Raw genomic sequence first — 13,599 nt, forward strand, 5'->3', positions numbered from 1 at the left:
TACCTTGTGCTATCTTTCTCTCTCTTTTCACTGAATTAATCTTTTCATCTCTTTCTGAATTGATATGATCTCAGACTTTTTTTTTCCCCATTGGATTGTAATTAAGCAAACATTTTTGATTTGTTGATACATCAACATTTTGTTAACCATATTCTGAACCTTCAGTTATTCTCCAATTTCCAGATCGATTTGACAAGACAACCTTGAATATTCAAGTAACTGTTTAATGAATTTCCTTTAAGCAAATTCTAACCTTAGTAAGCCACTTTTGTTCAAAACTATGTCCTATCTAAGAGCTGCCCTTGCATTCTTAGTTTTGTGCTTTTTATATCCTAGCTTTACACTTTTTGTTAACATACTTCATCATAAACTGCACTTAAAGGTAGGTAGGTATATATATATATATATATCCCAATTATTGGCCTGGTTGGCTGAGTGGATAGTTTCCACTCTTCAATCAAAAGGCTGCAGATTCAAATCCCATTGTGACAGGGATGTCTGTGAACATTAGGTTATAAATGATTTTCACATGGTAATCCTCAAAGTTTGGTCTCCACAGCAGCATTTCTATCTAACCGCTACCCTCACACAGTAACAAATGTGCTGTAGGTTACAAAACCATTCATGGGGACATCATACTGTAATTATATATTTAACTGAACTAAATATAGAGATGTAAGTGGACAACATAATAATAAAAATTAGAAATGGATTTTTTTTTTTTTTTGCATGATGATACAATGGCCGTGAGCCCTTTTTACAGGAAGGTATGACTCAATTTCCCTATTTTATCCAGGCCTGGGACTGTCATAGCTGACAAATCAGGCCTATGGCTAGGAGGGATCGTTTCTTAAGTATTCCTGACTGTAATCCATGTGTGTTCACAGGGCCAGTTTGCCTGTTCTGGAGAGATGAAACCCATATGACACCTGCTAACTCACCTTTTGCTGAATGATACCAGATAAAGGTTCCTCACATCACGGATGGGAATCGAACCCAAGTCTTTCCAACAAAGGGCTTCATCTATACTAAGTTACAGAGGTTCTAGAAAGGGAATGACACTTATATAAGGAAAAAATATTTATTAACTTGCTGAATTTTCAGTTGGTTTCCATGTCAATGCATACAGATGGCAAGAAACAAAATAGTTGTAGTTTCACACTTCACAAACATTCTGCTAGCTTTATTATTATTACGTGACACCTCCAGGGAGTCCAAAGACTCATCGATTGAGGATACCTACTCTACAACTCTCTGTCTCTACCAACTACAACTACACCAATGCCATCTACCGCCTGCCACCACTACTAGTATTTCCCCAGACAATCGCAAACATCCATGCCCACAGTGGGATTTGAGCCGGCAGTGTTTTGACTGGAGAGTGGATATGCTAACCACTCAGCCAACCAGGCCGGCAGAATTATTATAGAATCATTATGTAATAATGATTTTCAGGGGCATATATTCCGGGTGTGGTAGGTGTGCGGTGCACACCCACAGAATAGTAATATCACCAATATTATATTTTTGCATTTATTCCTGTTAAAGACGCCCCTAATTGTTTCCTGACTTCGTGTAATTTCTAAAATTAAACACAATATACTAATACTTCACGTAAACATTGCATCGCATTAGCTTTAATAGTCCGGGTGTGCAGCCACAAATATGAACACTTTTGAGCCCTTAAACAGATCTACAGATAGTGCAGCAGGTCAAATTCACAACATTCCAGTGGTTTTAAACCACCCAGAAGGCAAGACACGGTGTGCACTGAGACAATAACACCCAGAAATCAGTGGCTGTGACTGGCTATTGAGTCAATCAGTCCAATTAAACGTTGTCATTTGTCATGAGTTGCTGTTTTTGTTCTGAGTTTCATTTGTGTGTGTGTGTGTGTGTGTGTGTGTGTGTGTGTGTGTGTGTGTGTGTGTGTGTGTGTGTGTGTGTGTGTGTGTGTGTGTGTGAAATGTTATGTTTAGGACACTGATATAGACAAGTTTTTAATATATAATTTTCTATAAATGATTTATAACTTTTTTGCCCATATTTACAATGAGAAACCATGTTAATTATCTACTGAAGTCCCATTTTCTGCCAGAGCTTTCACGGATTGTGTGATTATAGTTGAAGGATAAGTAAAACGAGATATTTCAGCCTTTCTTTGGTCCAATCTGGAAAAATAATAATTTCCCAATTATAGCCGATTATTTCAAGAAAAAATAAGTGGATAAAGTAACTTCAGAGTAAAGCTCCACAATGCATCCACAAAACATCAAAGATAAATACAGTTACATTCAACTTAGATATTTATAGGCTCTTTAACTGGTATACAGATGATTTTTATCACTCAATGTGAAAAAACTTGAAAAAATGGTCCACTGATGACAAGTTTTTTTACACAAGACAAATACCAGAGAAAAAATGAGAATATAATCAGAATGACCACATTTTATTTATAGATTTTAGAAAAGTATATGAAACACTCATAGAGAAGTCTTTGGGGAATATTAGAACTTGAAATATATCATAAGATAATATATTTAATCAAAATTTGCACCACCGACATCCAAAACATGGTACTGAATAAGGGAATTATATTATAACCTTTTGCTATTAAGATGGGATCGAAGCAAGGAGATGCTGTTTGGCCCACTCTATTTAACTTAGTTTTAGAAAAATGTATTCAAGAAAGTATAGAAGATAACACAAACAGAACAGTAATATTAGGATATGCAGATGATATTTGTCTAGTTGGACAAAATGTTGAACACATTAGAAGAATGTAAAAATCTCACATATTTGTGATTTACTTATGTTTAAATTTACACTCAGTATTATATGAACTGAGTGTAAATTTCATAAAGTTTACATTTTGTTATATGATAAAGTAATTTAAAAATGTACAGTAATACTTTGATTAACACTCAGGATGTGTTCCTAGAAGACAAAGCACTAAACGAAACAGCATTAAATGGGGTCATTTTAACATATAGTAAATAGGGCTAGGGAAACACCAAGAATAAACAAGTTTTACTTTAATTTTAAGTTATTTTTATATTAAATTTCCTTTCATGGCTCTTGGTGTTTTGGAATGATACACAAGCAACGGTTTTAATTTGAAATCACCATTAGAGTTACTTCCCAGAAGAAGGGTTAAATGATCTTTTGCAGCTTTGAATCTTGGTGCTCACTTTTGTTTGCACGATATAAATGTGCACTTTCGCATTCTCTTCCAGAAAAGTCCCATTTCATCAACATTAAAAACTAGTTCAGGATGATAATTTTGTCTTTCTTAAAGTTGATGGAAAGGCTGAAGCAGCTTCAGTATCTGCACTCGCTGCTTCTTCGGTGATTTAAATGTTGTAGAGGTTGCTTCTTTTTTTAACCTATCGAACCAACCTCTGCTAGCTGCAAAGTTTTCGCTCGTAGCCTCTCTTTGTTTTTGGTTATGATTAAAAATACTTCTGACCTTTTTGATGTTTATTGCCTGACTTCATGGCATGTTGCATTCAGTTTCATCATCAATCCAAATGAAAAGAAGTTTCTCCATTTCCTCTAAAATATTGTTTCTGGATCAGGTTACCTTTGTTACAGAAGATGTGGTTGCTAAACACTTAATTTTGTCCTTGTTTTATAAAATTGATCGTATAGTAGAAGTAGACAAATTTATAGCAGCTCCAATGTCAACTTGATTCATTTTTTTCTAATCACCTCAGCACCTGCATTTTAATTTCAAGTAAAATACTTTTTCGTATCAATTTGCTTTTTTTTTTAACCTTTTGCTGATTGGTTCAGGTCTGGGAATAATTGTATTATATACAAATCAAGGGAAATATAGGAATAAATCGAATCAGCGTAAATTTAGCACTTTTTTTAGGGTTCGGAAAAAACCATGTTACAGCGAATCAGCGTTAATTGGGGTCTTATTGTATATGTTTGTTCACATTTTTTAATGCAGTTATATATATTAGTATTACTGAAACTACCATGTAGTTAAGCTGGAACAACAAAGGAAACTCAGATATAAAAAGTCAACTTGCTCACTGCAATCCACATGGGATTGCAGACTAATGTTGTGTGCATATTGTTCTTTTTGCTTATGTTGTGTTCCTATGTAATACACTTTTGCAATGTGCACTCAATGTACTAGTGGCAACAATTTCTTGTTGCCCCTAGGTGAGTTCTTGGTGAGTTTAGTCTCACAAGAACTCACCTAGTGACGATCTCACCAAGAACTTACCAAGTCTCACTAGGCGAGACTAACGTGTACAATTTGTCTTAAAATGAAATTTTGATCCTGACCACCTCTATTTGGGTTGAATCCAGTTTGTTCTTCTCCAAGCTTCCCTTGCATAAATTTTACCAGGAACACTCAGCAGGGAAATTCCTCTGTAATTCTCACATTCAGTTTTATTTCCCTTTTTTATAGATTGGCACTATGACAGATCTACTTCAATCATCTGGAAGTTGACTTTCTTCAGGCTTTCTGAATTATACAGTGTAGTCCCCATAAAACTTTTATACCTGCATATTTGAGTATTTCTAGTCATATATCATCTACTCCAGCTGCCCGTCCACATTTCAAGTTTTTGATGGCTTTTCTATTTTAAGTATGCCTGATTACATTTCTGTTGAATGTTTTTTACCAGTATGCTGTCACTGGCTGTTTCATTTAGCAATCTTTTAAGATAATTACCCCAGACATCAAGAATATCTTTGTTTTCAGTTTTTGTGTCACCTTTATCATCTCTGATTCCTTTTACAGTAGTGTCTTTCCTCCATTTCTAAGCTTTTTCAACAGCGCCAGAATATTTTGCCACCTTCTTCATATTTATTTTCTATATTTTTACCAAAGTTCATCTCATGCCTTGTGTTTAGCTAGTTTTACACAGTGCGTTGCTTTCTTACATTTTTCAGTGTATTCTTCTTGTGTTCTAAGAACACAAGCTAACTAACTTGTCAGGAACTTTTGATATGTTTTCTTCTTTTCCTTGACTTCCTCTTTAACTTCTTGAATCCACCATGGAGTTCTGACTTTTCTATTCTTGCAGATAACCTCACCGCATGCTTCTTTAACAATCAATCAGTTTTTTCTTCAGAGGGTATGCTAATAAGTCTAAGGTTTGGTTCATGTTTTCAGACTATCATTTTTTCTTGAATAATGTTTGTGTATTTTAGTCTACAGTTCACTTCCAAAAGCTGCTGAACTTTGATTCATTTAAAAAAACTTTCTTATATACTCTCTTTTTCACTAATAAAAAATAAACAAAATAAAAGAAAAGAAAGATGACAATGATGAAATAAATCCTGCCAAGAAAGTTCCCATACAGTCAAGAGAAACTACAAAACTTTCAGATGAATTCTATGCTAAAACTGTTTTTTAGCATAGTAAATTCAAATTTAATTTGGAGGTGAGATATGTTTTCTTGAGCTGATATCATGTATCTACCAGTATAGTTATTTACTGTACTTAATAAGAATTTAAAACATTATATATATAGAAATGACAGAAATTTTATTATTTGTAATGCTATAGAGAACATAACTATCAGATCTCCTCAGAGAGAGAGATAAAGAGAATAACTTAATACACAGAACTGTAAATGTAGACATGTAATTGTTTACAGTGAATATTTAATTTTTTTTTTCTTTTTAATACTAGAGATTCATTCTTTGGAATGCACAGCATGCCGATCTTTGAAGTCAATGCACCATCACAGGTACAAATCTGAAACATTCTAACCAACCAATAAACAAATTAAAATTATTTGTGGGATATAACAACAACATTCAGAAAAGTCAAAACTTCTGTTGAAAAATTAACATTACAAATCAACCATGACGAAACTGAATATCTTTAAAAGAATACAGAAACAACAATCAAGGGGAAAATTACCAGTTTACCATCAATAACCTGAAATTTAAAATGCCAATTCTTTCAAATATCTTGAAATATTGATTACTCGGAATATAAAATTTGTGTCGAGATATGAGCTAGAATGCATCCCCCCCCCAATCACTACATCAATTATCTTCTAAGCAGACTTATATTCTAACAAGCAGAGTTGAAATATAAATATAGAAGACAATCATTACGTATTGTTTTATATGGAGCAGAAATCTAGAGCATAAAAGAAGACCAAAAATGCAAAGGTTTTGTAGAACTTAGAAAATAGAATCCTCAGAAAAGTCTTTGGACCTGTAAGAGATAACATAAAACAGGTGAATGGTGAAGATCTAATGAACTATAACAACTGTATAGATTCCCACTTCTATCTGTTGAAATGGCTTAGACATGTGGAAAGAATGGGTGAGGAGAGAGAATGGCTAAACAGATATTCAAGATAAGGTCTGACGGAAAGCATCCATGATGAAGCAGATGAAGACCAAGACAATGGTTGGGAAGATAATATCCAAAAAAGATCTAGCTGAGATGTGAATCATGGACTGGAAGATCTCAAAGCAGAAAATAGTGAAAGAAATTGCTTTATGTACCTCTAAGAAGAAAAAGCTCTGAGAATCAGTATGCTAAAGAAGAATGTGAACAAACTACCCTTTTTTATCTGAGGAGTCAAGAGGCATAAAAAAAGCTATGTTTATTCTGAACCTTAAACAAAAAAAAAAAGAGAGAAATACATACCTAGCATAGTTAACAAGAGTAAGAAGGGTTGTTTCTAAAAGTTGTACAACAGGAAGTGGTCCTTCTAATCTTAATAATGGCACTCTGGGAAACACTACTGATCCTTCTGCTAATGCATACAGTGAAACATCTTTTGCAGTTAACTGAGAAAGAAAAGAAAAAAAATCTGGTTCTACTGTGAGGGGTAATGTTTTCTTCAGGTAAGAAATATCTGAAAAATGATAACATAAAATGAAAATAAAAATCAAAATACAATTTTTAAGATATTATTAAATTAATTTCTCAAAGCCAAGAGCTAGTTTAAGTTTCATTAATGCATGAATACATAATACACTCTGCTAACTGTTATTAAATATGGAATTCCAAAACTAAAGGCAGGCTAACACAGATAATTTCCTGTAGCCAACATAATCATTCCCACTGTTATTTAAACAGAAAAACAGAGAAATATTGTAATATATTCCATTTGAGGTTGAACTTCCATCTTCTAAGTATGCCCAGCTTTTACTTTTAAATACAAAAGCATAAAATACAACTATGATACAACTCCACAACACAATCATTTATGATTCTTGTCATGCAGAGTCATAAAACCAAACTAAAATTAAGTAAATTGAAACGTCTATATTTATAGACATATTTATTTTTATTTTCTATATTATCTCTATACATTAATAGAAATACAATACATTTTGCAAATGATACTTCTTTTTTTTTTGATTTACTAATGGATGCTTATAGCACTTGCTTCCATCACATTGAAGTGCACTTTCCCATTTACCAAAATAGTTATAAATGAAAAAAAAAATAAAAAATAATAAACTATAGAATAAGTCAAACATTTCAACTATTTATTTACCATTTTAGTAAAGATGGAAAAATAAACATGGAAATAGACAACAGAATAAGCAAAGATGGTATGGTGTGGAATCACCAAATAAATTTATATGGAATAAGAGAAATTAGCCAAACTAATAGTATATAGCCACGGTGGCCAAACTGCGGCTCGCGAGCCACATGTGGCTCTTCTTAAGTTTTATTGCAGCTCAACTAACAAATAAAAAAATATTTATAATTTTTCTTAATTTTCTATTGTTTTTAATTTAATTTTTCAATTAACTATATTGCTGTTCAGCAATGTAGTTATATTTATATTGTCAGAAAATTTAAAAAGATACATTAAAGATACAAAAGAATCAACTGACATTACAGACTAACCACAATTATCAATTTTTATTTGTTTCATCTCTCAGGGGACCCTGTAACCCTAGAGAGCGCGTCCCCTGGGTGGCGGATAGGGGAGCCCACCATGTGTGTGTGTGTGTACATGCGCATGCGTGTGTGTGTATATATATATATATATGGTGGGGTGGTCCGAATATACTGAATAAGGACTCGTGGACCAACAGGGCCATAAGGGGCAATCATCTTGATTGTAAGGGAAGCGGCGCTCCCATGGACCCCTAGCTGGATCTATCCTCTCCTTCTTCTACTTTGAGGAAGACCCACTTACTTTAATCTCTCCTATAAGGCCTTATCAGCCAACTCTTCTTACTTTATGACCCTTGTGCTATTAGAGTACTCGAGGGCCATGGGGTCTTTTCATTTCTGGCCTTACAACTATGTCCTCTCTATAAACCTTACTATATTTCTTCTATAATCTACCCTTTCCCCTTCAATATACCCTATTCCTCCTATGGGTTTAAATTCGGAAGAAGGCGAGTTCAGAAGCCTTAAGGTAGCAGCCCTACCACTGAACTATTCCATCGTCAGGCTAGTCCCCTGACATGGAGAACATAATCCTACTTGTAAGCTGACAGAAAAAGATAATCGGATTGAATCTATGGGAAACGACCCTGGAATGGAAAAGGGAAAACGAAAATGGAAACGACAAAATATAATACACATAGCAAACTGGAATGTAAGAGGAATAGCATATAAAGAAATAGAATTAGACCAGTTATTAAATGAAAGAAACTTTAAAATAGCAGTAATCACTGAAACAAAAAAGAAATTAAAAGGAACTATGAGAACTGAAAATTTTAATGTGATATACAGTGGAGTCGACAGAGACCAAAGAGCACAAGCAGGAGTCATGATTTGGATTCATAACTCCCTTTCAAAACAGTTAAAACATTATAAATTATGGAATGAAAGAATAATAGAAGCTAGAATAAAAATAGATAGAGGCTATTTAACAATAATTGGTTTATATGCCCCAGAAGAAGGAAGAGAACAGGATAATATTGATTTTTATAATCAGCTACAAAACATATATAATAAAATAAATAAAAATGATTACATAATTTTAGCAGGAGACTTAAATGCAAGAATTGGAAGCACGAAAATTAATAATAATATAGGAATACATAGAGAACACACCCTAAACAGAAATGGTAAAAAATTGATTGACTTTGTAGTTTATAATAACCTAAAAATAATGAATTCCTTCTATAAACATAAAGACATACATAAATATACTTGGGCAGCAAGAGGATGGAAATCAATATTAGATTACTTCATATTAAATGAAAAGACATCAAAATTTTCACTAGATGTTAGAGTTCACAGAGGATATGAAATAAGCAGTGACCACTTCCTTGTTAAAATAAAATTAAGATTACCACCTAAATGGCTACAAGTAACAAGAACAGAAAGAAAAATTGAAACATTTGTTTATAAAACTAGACTATTGAATGACACAAATGTACAATGGCTATATGAACAAAGAATTAACCAATATCTAGATAAAATAAAACAAAATGAAGAAATGGAAATAGAATGGCTTAATATAAAAACGATACTAAATGCAGCAGCAAATGAAAGCTTAGGAAAGACCAAAAAATTCAATAAAAGAAAAAAACTGAAGATCTGGGATGATACAATCAAAGAAATAATCAAAAAGAAAAAAGAAGCCTATCACAAATGGTAAAGCAGTAAAAGATTAGAAGATGAAATAGAATATAAAAGAATAAGAGCCATAGCTAAAAGAGAAGTCAGAAAAAGACAGAGAATCATGAAATAAATTTGTTTCTAATTTAGAACACGATTTATATAAAATAAGACCCAATGTATATAAGATTTTGAAACACCTAAATGCAGATACCAAAGAAAACATAAAATTAAACACTGAATTGAAATTGGAAGAATTTCTAAATTACTACACAGAACTGTGGACAGACAAATATTTTAAAAAAGACAACTGGCAAACAATTAACGAAAATGAAAAGGAAATAACTGAAGAAGAATTAGAAATCAGCCTGAAAGAAACAAGAAACGGAAAATCACCTGGAGAAGATAAACTAGGTTCAGAACTATATAAATACGCAGGAACAAGATTCAAAGGAAGACTCTTATTATTTTTAAATAAAATTTACTCAACTGGTATCCCCCCAATAGAATGGAAAAAAGCAATTGTGATTCCTATCTTTAAGAAAGGTAATAGAGATGACCCTAAAAACTATAGAGGTATCAGTATACTAAATTCATGTTACAAAATATACAGCAGAATCTTAAATAACAAACTAATGAAATATTCCGAAAACTTTATTCTAGAGGTACAAAATGGATTTAGAAAAGGACGATCATGTATAGACCCAGCCTTCTGCCTAAAATTAATAATAGAGAAAAGAAGAGAATATAATTTAGAAACACATATTGCATTTATTGACTTTGAAAAAGCATTTGACAAAGTTAAAAGAAACATATTATTTAACATATTAAAAGAAAGACAAATACCAAATAATATCCTAAAAGCTGTCACAAGTATATATGAAAATAATCAAATACAAATAAGATTAAATCAGGAGCTATCATATACAAGAGAGATAAACCAAGGGGTCCGACAGGGATGTCCCCTCTCAGCAACTCTTTTTAATATCTACTTAAATGAAATAATAATAAAATGGAGTAAAAATTTACATCAAGGAATTAAACTTTCACCTACAGTTAACTTAAACACTCTCCTCTTTCCAGACGACCAAATAATAATTACAAATTCTGAAGATAACTTACAGAAAGCTATTTTAAATCTAAATGAGATATCCAAAGATTATGGTATGATAATATCAACGGAAAAATCAAAAACCATGGCCTTTAAAGGACAAGATCCAGCAAGAACTAAAATAGTATTAGATAACAAGATCTTAAAACAGGTGAATTCATTTAACTATCTAGGATGTATGATCACTTATGAAAATGAAAAAGATATAAACATAAAAATTGCAAAATATTTAAAAATAACAGGAGTAATTAACTCTATATTTAAACCAAATCTAGTTCAAAAACAAACCAGGCTAAAAGTATACAATACATTAGCCCTACCGGTCTTAATGTATGGAAGCAAAATCTGGACAATAAAACAAAAAGACAAACAAAGATTAACAACAGCAGAAATTAAGTTTATGAGAAAAACTGCAATGTATACCCTATTTGATCACAAAAGAAATGAAGATATTATGAAAGAATTAAACCAAGAACCAGTAATTAAAAAAATTAAAAAATATAAATATAGATGGATGGAACACGTTCAAAGAATGAAAACAAAGATTAACAAAACAAGCCTTAAAGTACAAGCCATTAGGAAAAAGAAAACCAGGACGTCCTCTTAAACGATTCAACGATGACTTCTAAGGCCGGAACAGGCCATACTAGGCCTAAATCCTTGATATGTATGATGATGATATTTGTTTCATTCTTGAGGACAGAGTGACGTGAGAAGAATTATTAGATTTAATAGCATTAAAAGATAGTAATCGTGGCATTGATATTAAGGAAACTTTTGATGTTGACCTTAAAAATGTTCCCAAAAGTAAATTTGTGGCTCTTAACAATTTCTGGTAGGTAACTAGGGCTCTTGCTGCAAAAACTCTGGTCACCCTGGTATATAGAACCCCAGTATATAATTCTGACCCAGCTCTGATCTCAGAGATAAAATAATCGATCCAAGACTGGAAACTCAGATATAAGAGATCTGAGAAAAAATGTGGGAATTAACAGATGCATCACTGGCACCATAATATTAACAATGAATATATTAGAAAGGAAGTTGATAGTGCTAGCATTTGAGGATGGTTGAGTGTAGTTAATGTAAATTGGTACTGCCACATACAGAATGGGAGAGGAAAGGCTAGGAAAGCAGCATTTGGTGCCAGAACATGAAAAAAGAAGACCAAGACCTAGGTGGACTGATGCAGTCAGAAGCACCTCAGAAGAATGAAATATAAACTGGACAAATTACTGATAGGAAATTAGTAATAATGTAAATTTCATCATGTAGTACTCATATAGTATCCTCTACTCCCCCCACCATCTGAGATACATATCAGATATTTGATGAGGAGGATAAAATCATATAATTAGGGAAAAAAGCCCCAACTAAACAGCAGATGATCTTTAATATTATCGATACTAATCATTTTGTCACATAATAAAACAATGTGAAGTCATTAGCCTCTATATACAAGTTGCCATGTCATGAAGTTACTTCATGTGCAAACTTTGCTTACACTTGGATAAAGGATGAAACCAAGATATCCTCCTCTTTTTCTCCTATCAACCAAATTCTACAATCCAAACACCTTCAATCTATCCTCTATTCAGAGGTGAGTGACCATCTTGGTCACTTGCCTCTGAATCCTTTCCACTGCTTCCACATCCCCAAGAAACCCAGGGGACCAGACTTGAGCACAGTAATCCATATGTGGGCATATCAAGGCCTTATAAAGAGGAATGACAACTTCCTTATCTCTACTTGTTAATGTGTTCTTCAATAGCAAAGTAATCTTATGGGCTACCTTAGCAACATGTCCTCTAAACTAACTCTCTGTCTGCCGCACCCCCCCCCTAAATCTCTAGCTTCATCTATTTCCTGTAGTACAGTGCCATCAATGTGATAGACTGCTCCTAATCTATTTATTCCAAAATGCATAACTTTACATTTCTCTACATTAAACTGACACCCATTAACTTTTGCCCATACTGACAGCCTATTTAAATTGTCTTGAAAGCTCTCCACATCACCTTGATTAATTATTACTCTACCTAATTTTGCATCATCAGCAAACAACTGAATATTTCCTTTCATGCTATTTTCTATATCATTTATGTACAAATTAAAGAGCAATGATCCCAGCACACCACTAGTCACCTGTTTTCACCTCAATTCTGCCCTTCCATATACCACTTTTTGATATCTGACCAGCAGCTACCCTCCTATCCACTTAACCAGTGTCATATCCATCCCCATTTGTTCTAATTTGCATAACAAAGTTCCATGTGGTATTCTCTCTCAAATGCCTTTGCAAAATCTAGTGAAATCATTGTGTAGCCATTTTCCTTTATCCAATTCAGTTGTTACTCTATTATAAAAAGTTAGTAAATTACTAAGGCATGACCAACCCTTCCCAAAGCCATATTGATCCTCGTACAGTATCATTTTTATCTACCCATTCTTGAATTCTGTTTTTTACCAATTTTTCTAGTACTTTTACTACCATGCCTGAGATACTGATTGGTCTATAATTTGCCATTGTAGTCTTAGAACCTCCCTTATGCAAGGGAATTATTATCTAGAACTCTACCAGAGCTGAGACTTAAATTAGAAGCCTAGTCAGAGGCATTGCCAGTTCCTTTGCACATTCTTGCAAAACCCTAGCTGATATCCCATCTAATCTCACAGCTGTATTTACACTGAGCTTCTGCAATATCCTAAAACTCCAATTCATCGACCACTGTTCCCAAATTAGTGTTTGTTTACATAGGTTAAAGCAGTAACCTCACTAGGATGATATCCTTGCAAAGTGGTCACTCAGTAACTCAACTATTTCATCTGCTTCTCTCTCCCCTCGTGACCATCATTACTCATTAAGGTTAATCTTCCATAGTCATTTTTCCTCTTACTAGCCACATAACAAAAATATTCTTTAGGATTTCCTTTGGCCTGCTTTTGTCTTCCTTGC

General features: G+C 33.2%; 1 protein-coding gene across 2 annotated transcripts in view; it reads right to left on the bottom strand.

The window, feature by feature from the left end:
• Naprt (nicotinate phosphoribosyltransferase) overlaps positions 1 to 13,599 on the bottom strand; it is a 282,374-nt gene that overhangs the window by 172,137 nt on the left and 96,638 nt on the right. For both annotated transcript variants that reach the window (XM_090404880.1, XM_090404881.1), the window contains exon 4: positions 6,641 to 6,851. In XM_090404880.1, the coding sequence (XP_090261006.1) occupies positions 6,641 to 6,851 (211 nt within the window). The remainder of the gene's footprint in view (positions 1 to 6,640; positions 6,852 to 13,599) is intronic.

Source organism: Typopeltis vanoorti, chromosome 15, assembly GCF_054136105.1.
Source record: "Typopeltis vanoorti isolate ZY-2024b chromosome 15, IOZ_Tvanoo_1.0, whole genome shotgun sequence".
Lineage (NCBI taxonomy): Eukaryota > Metazoa > Arthropoda > Arachnida > Uropygi > Thelyphonidae > Typopeltis > Typopeltis vanoorti.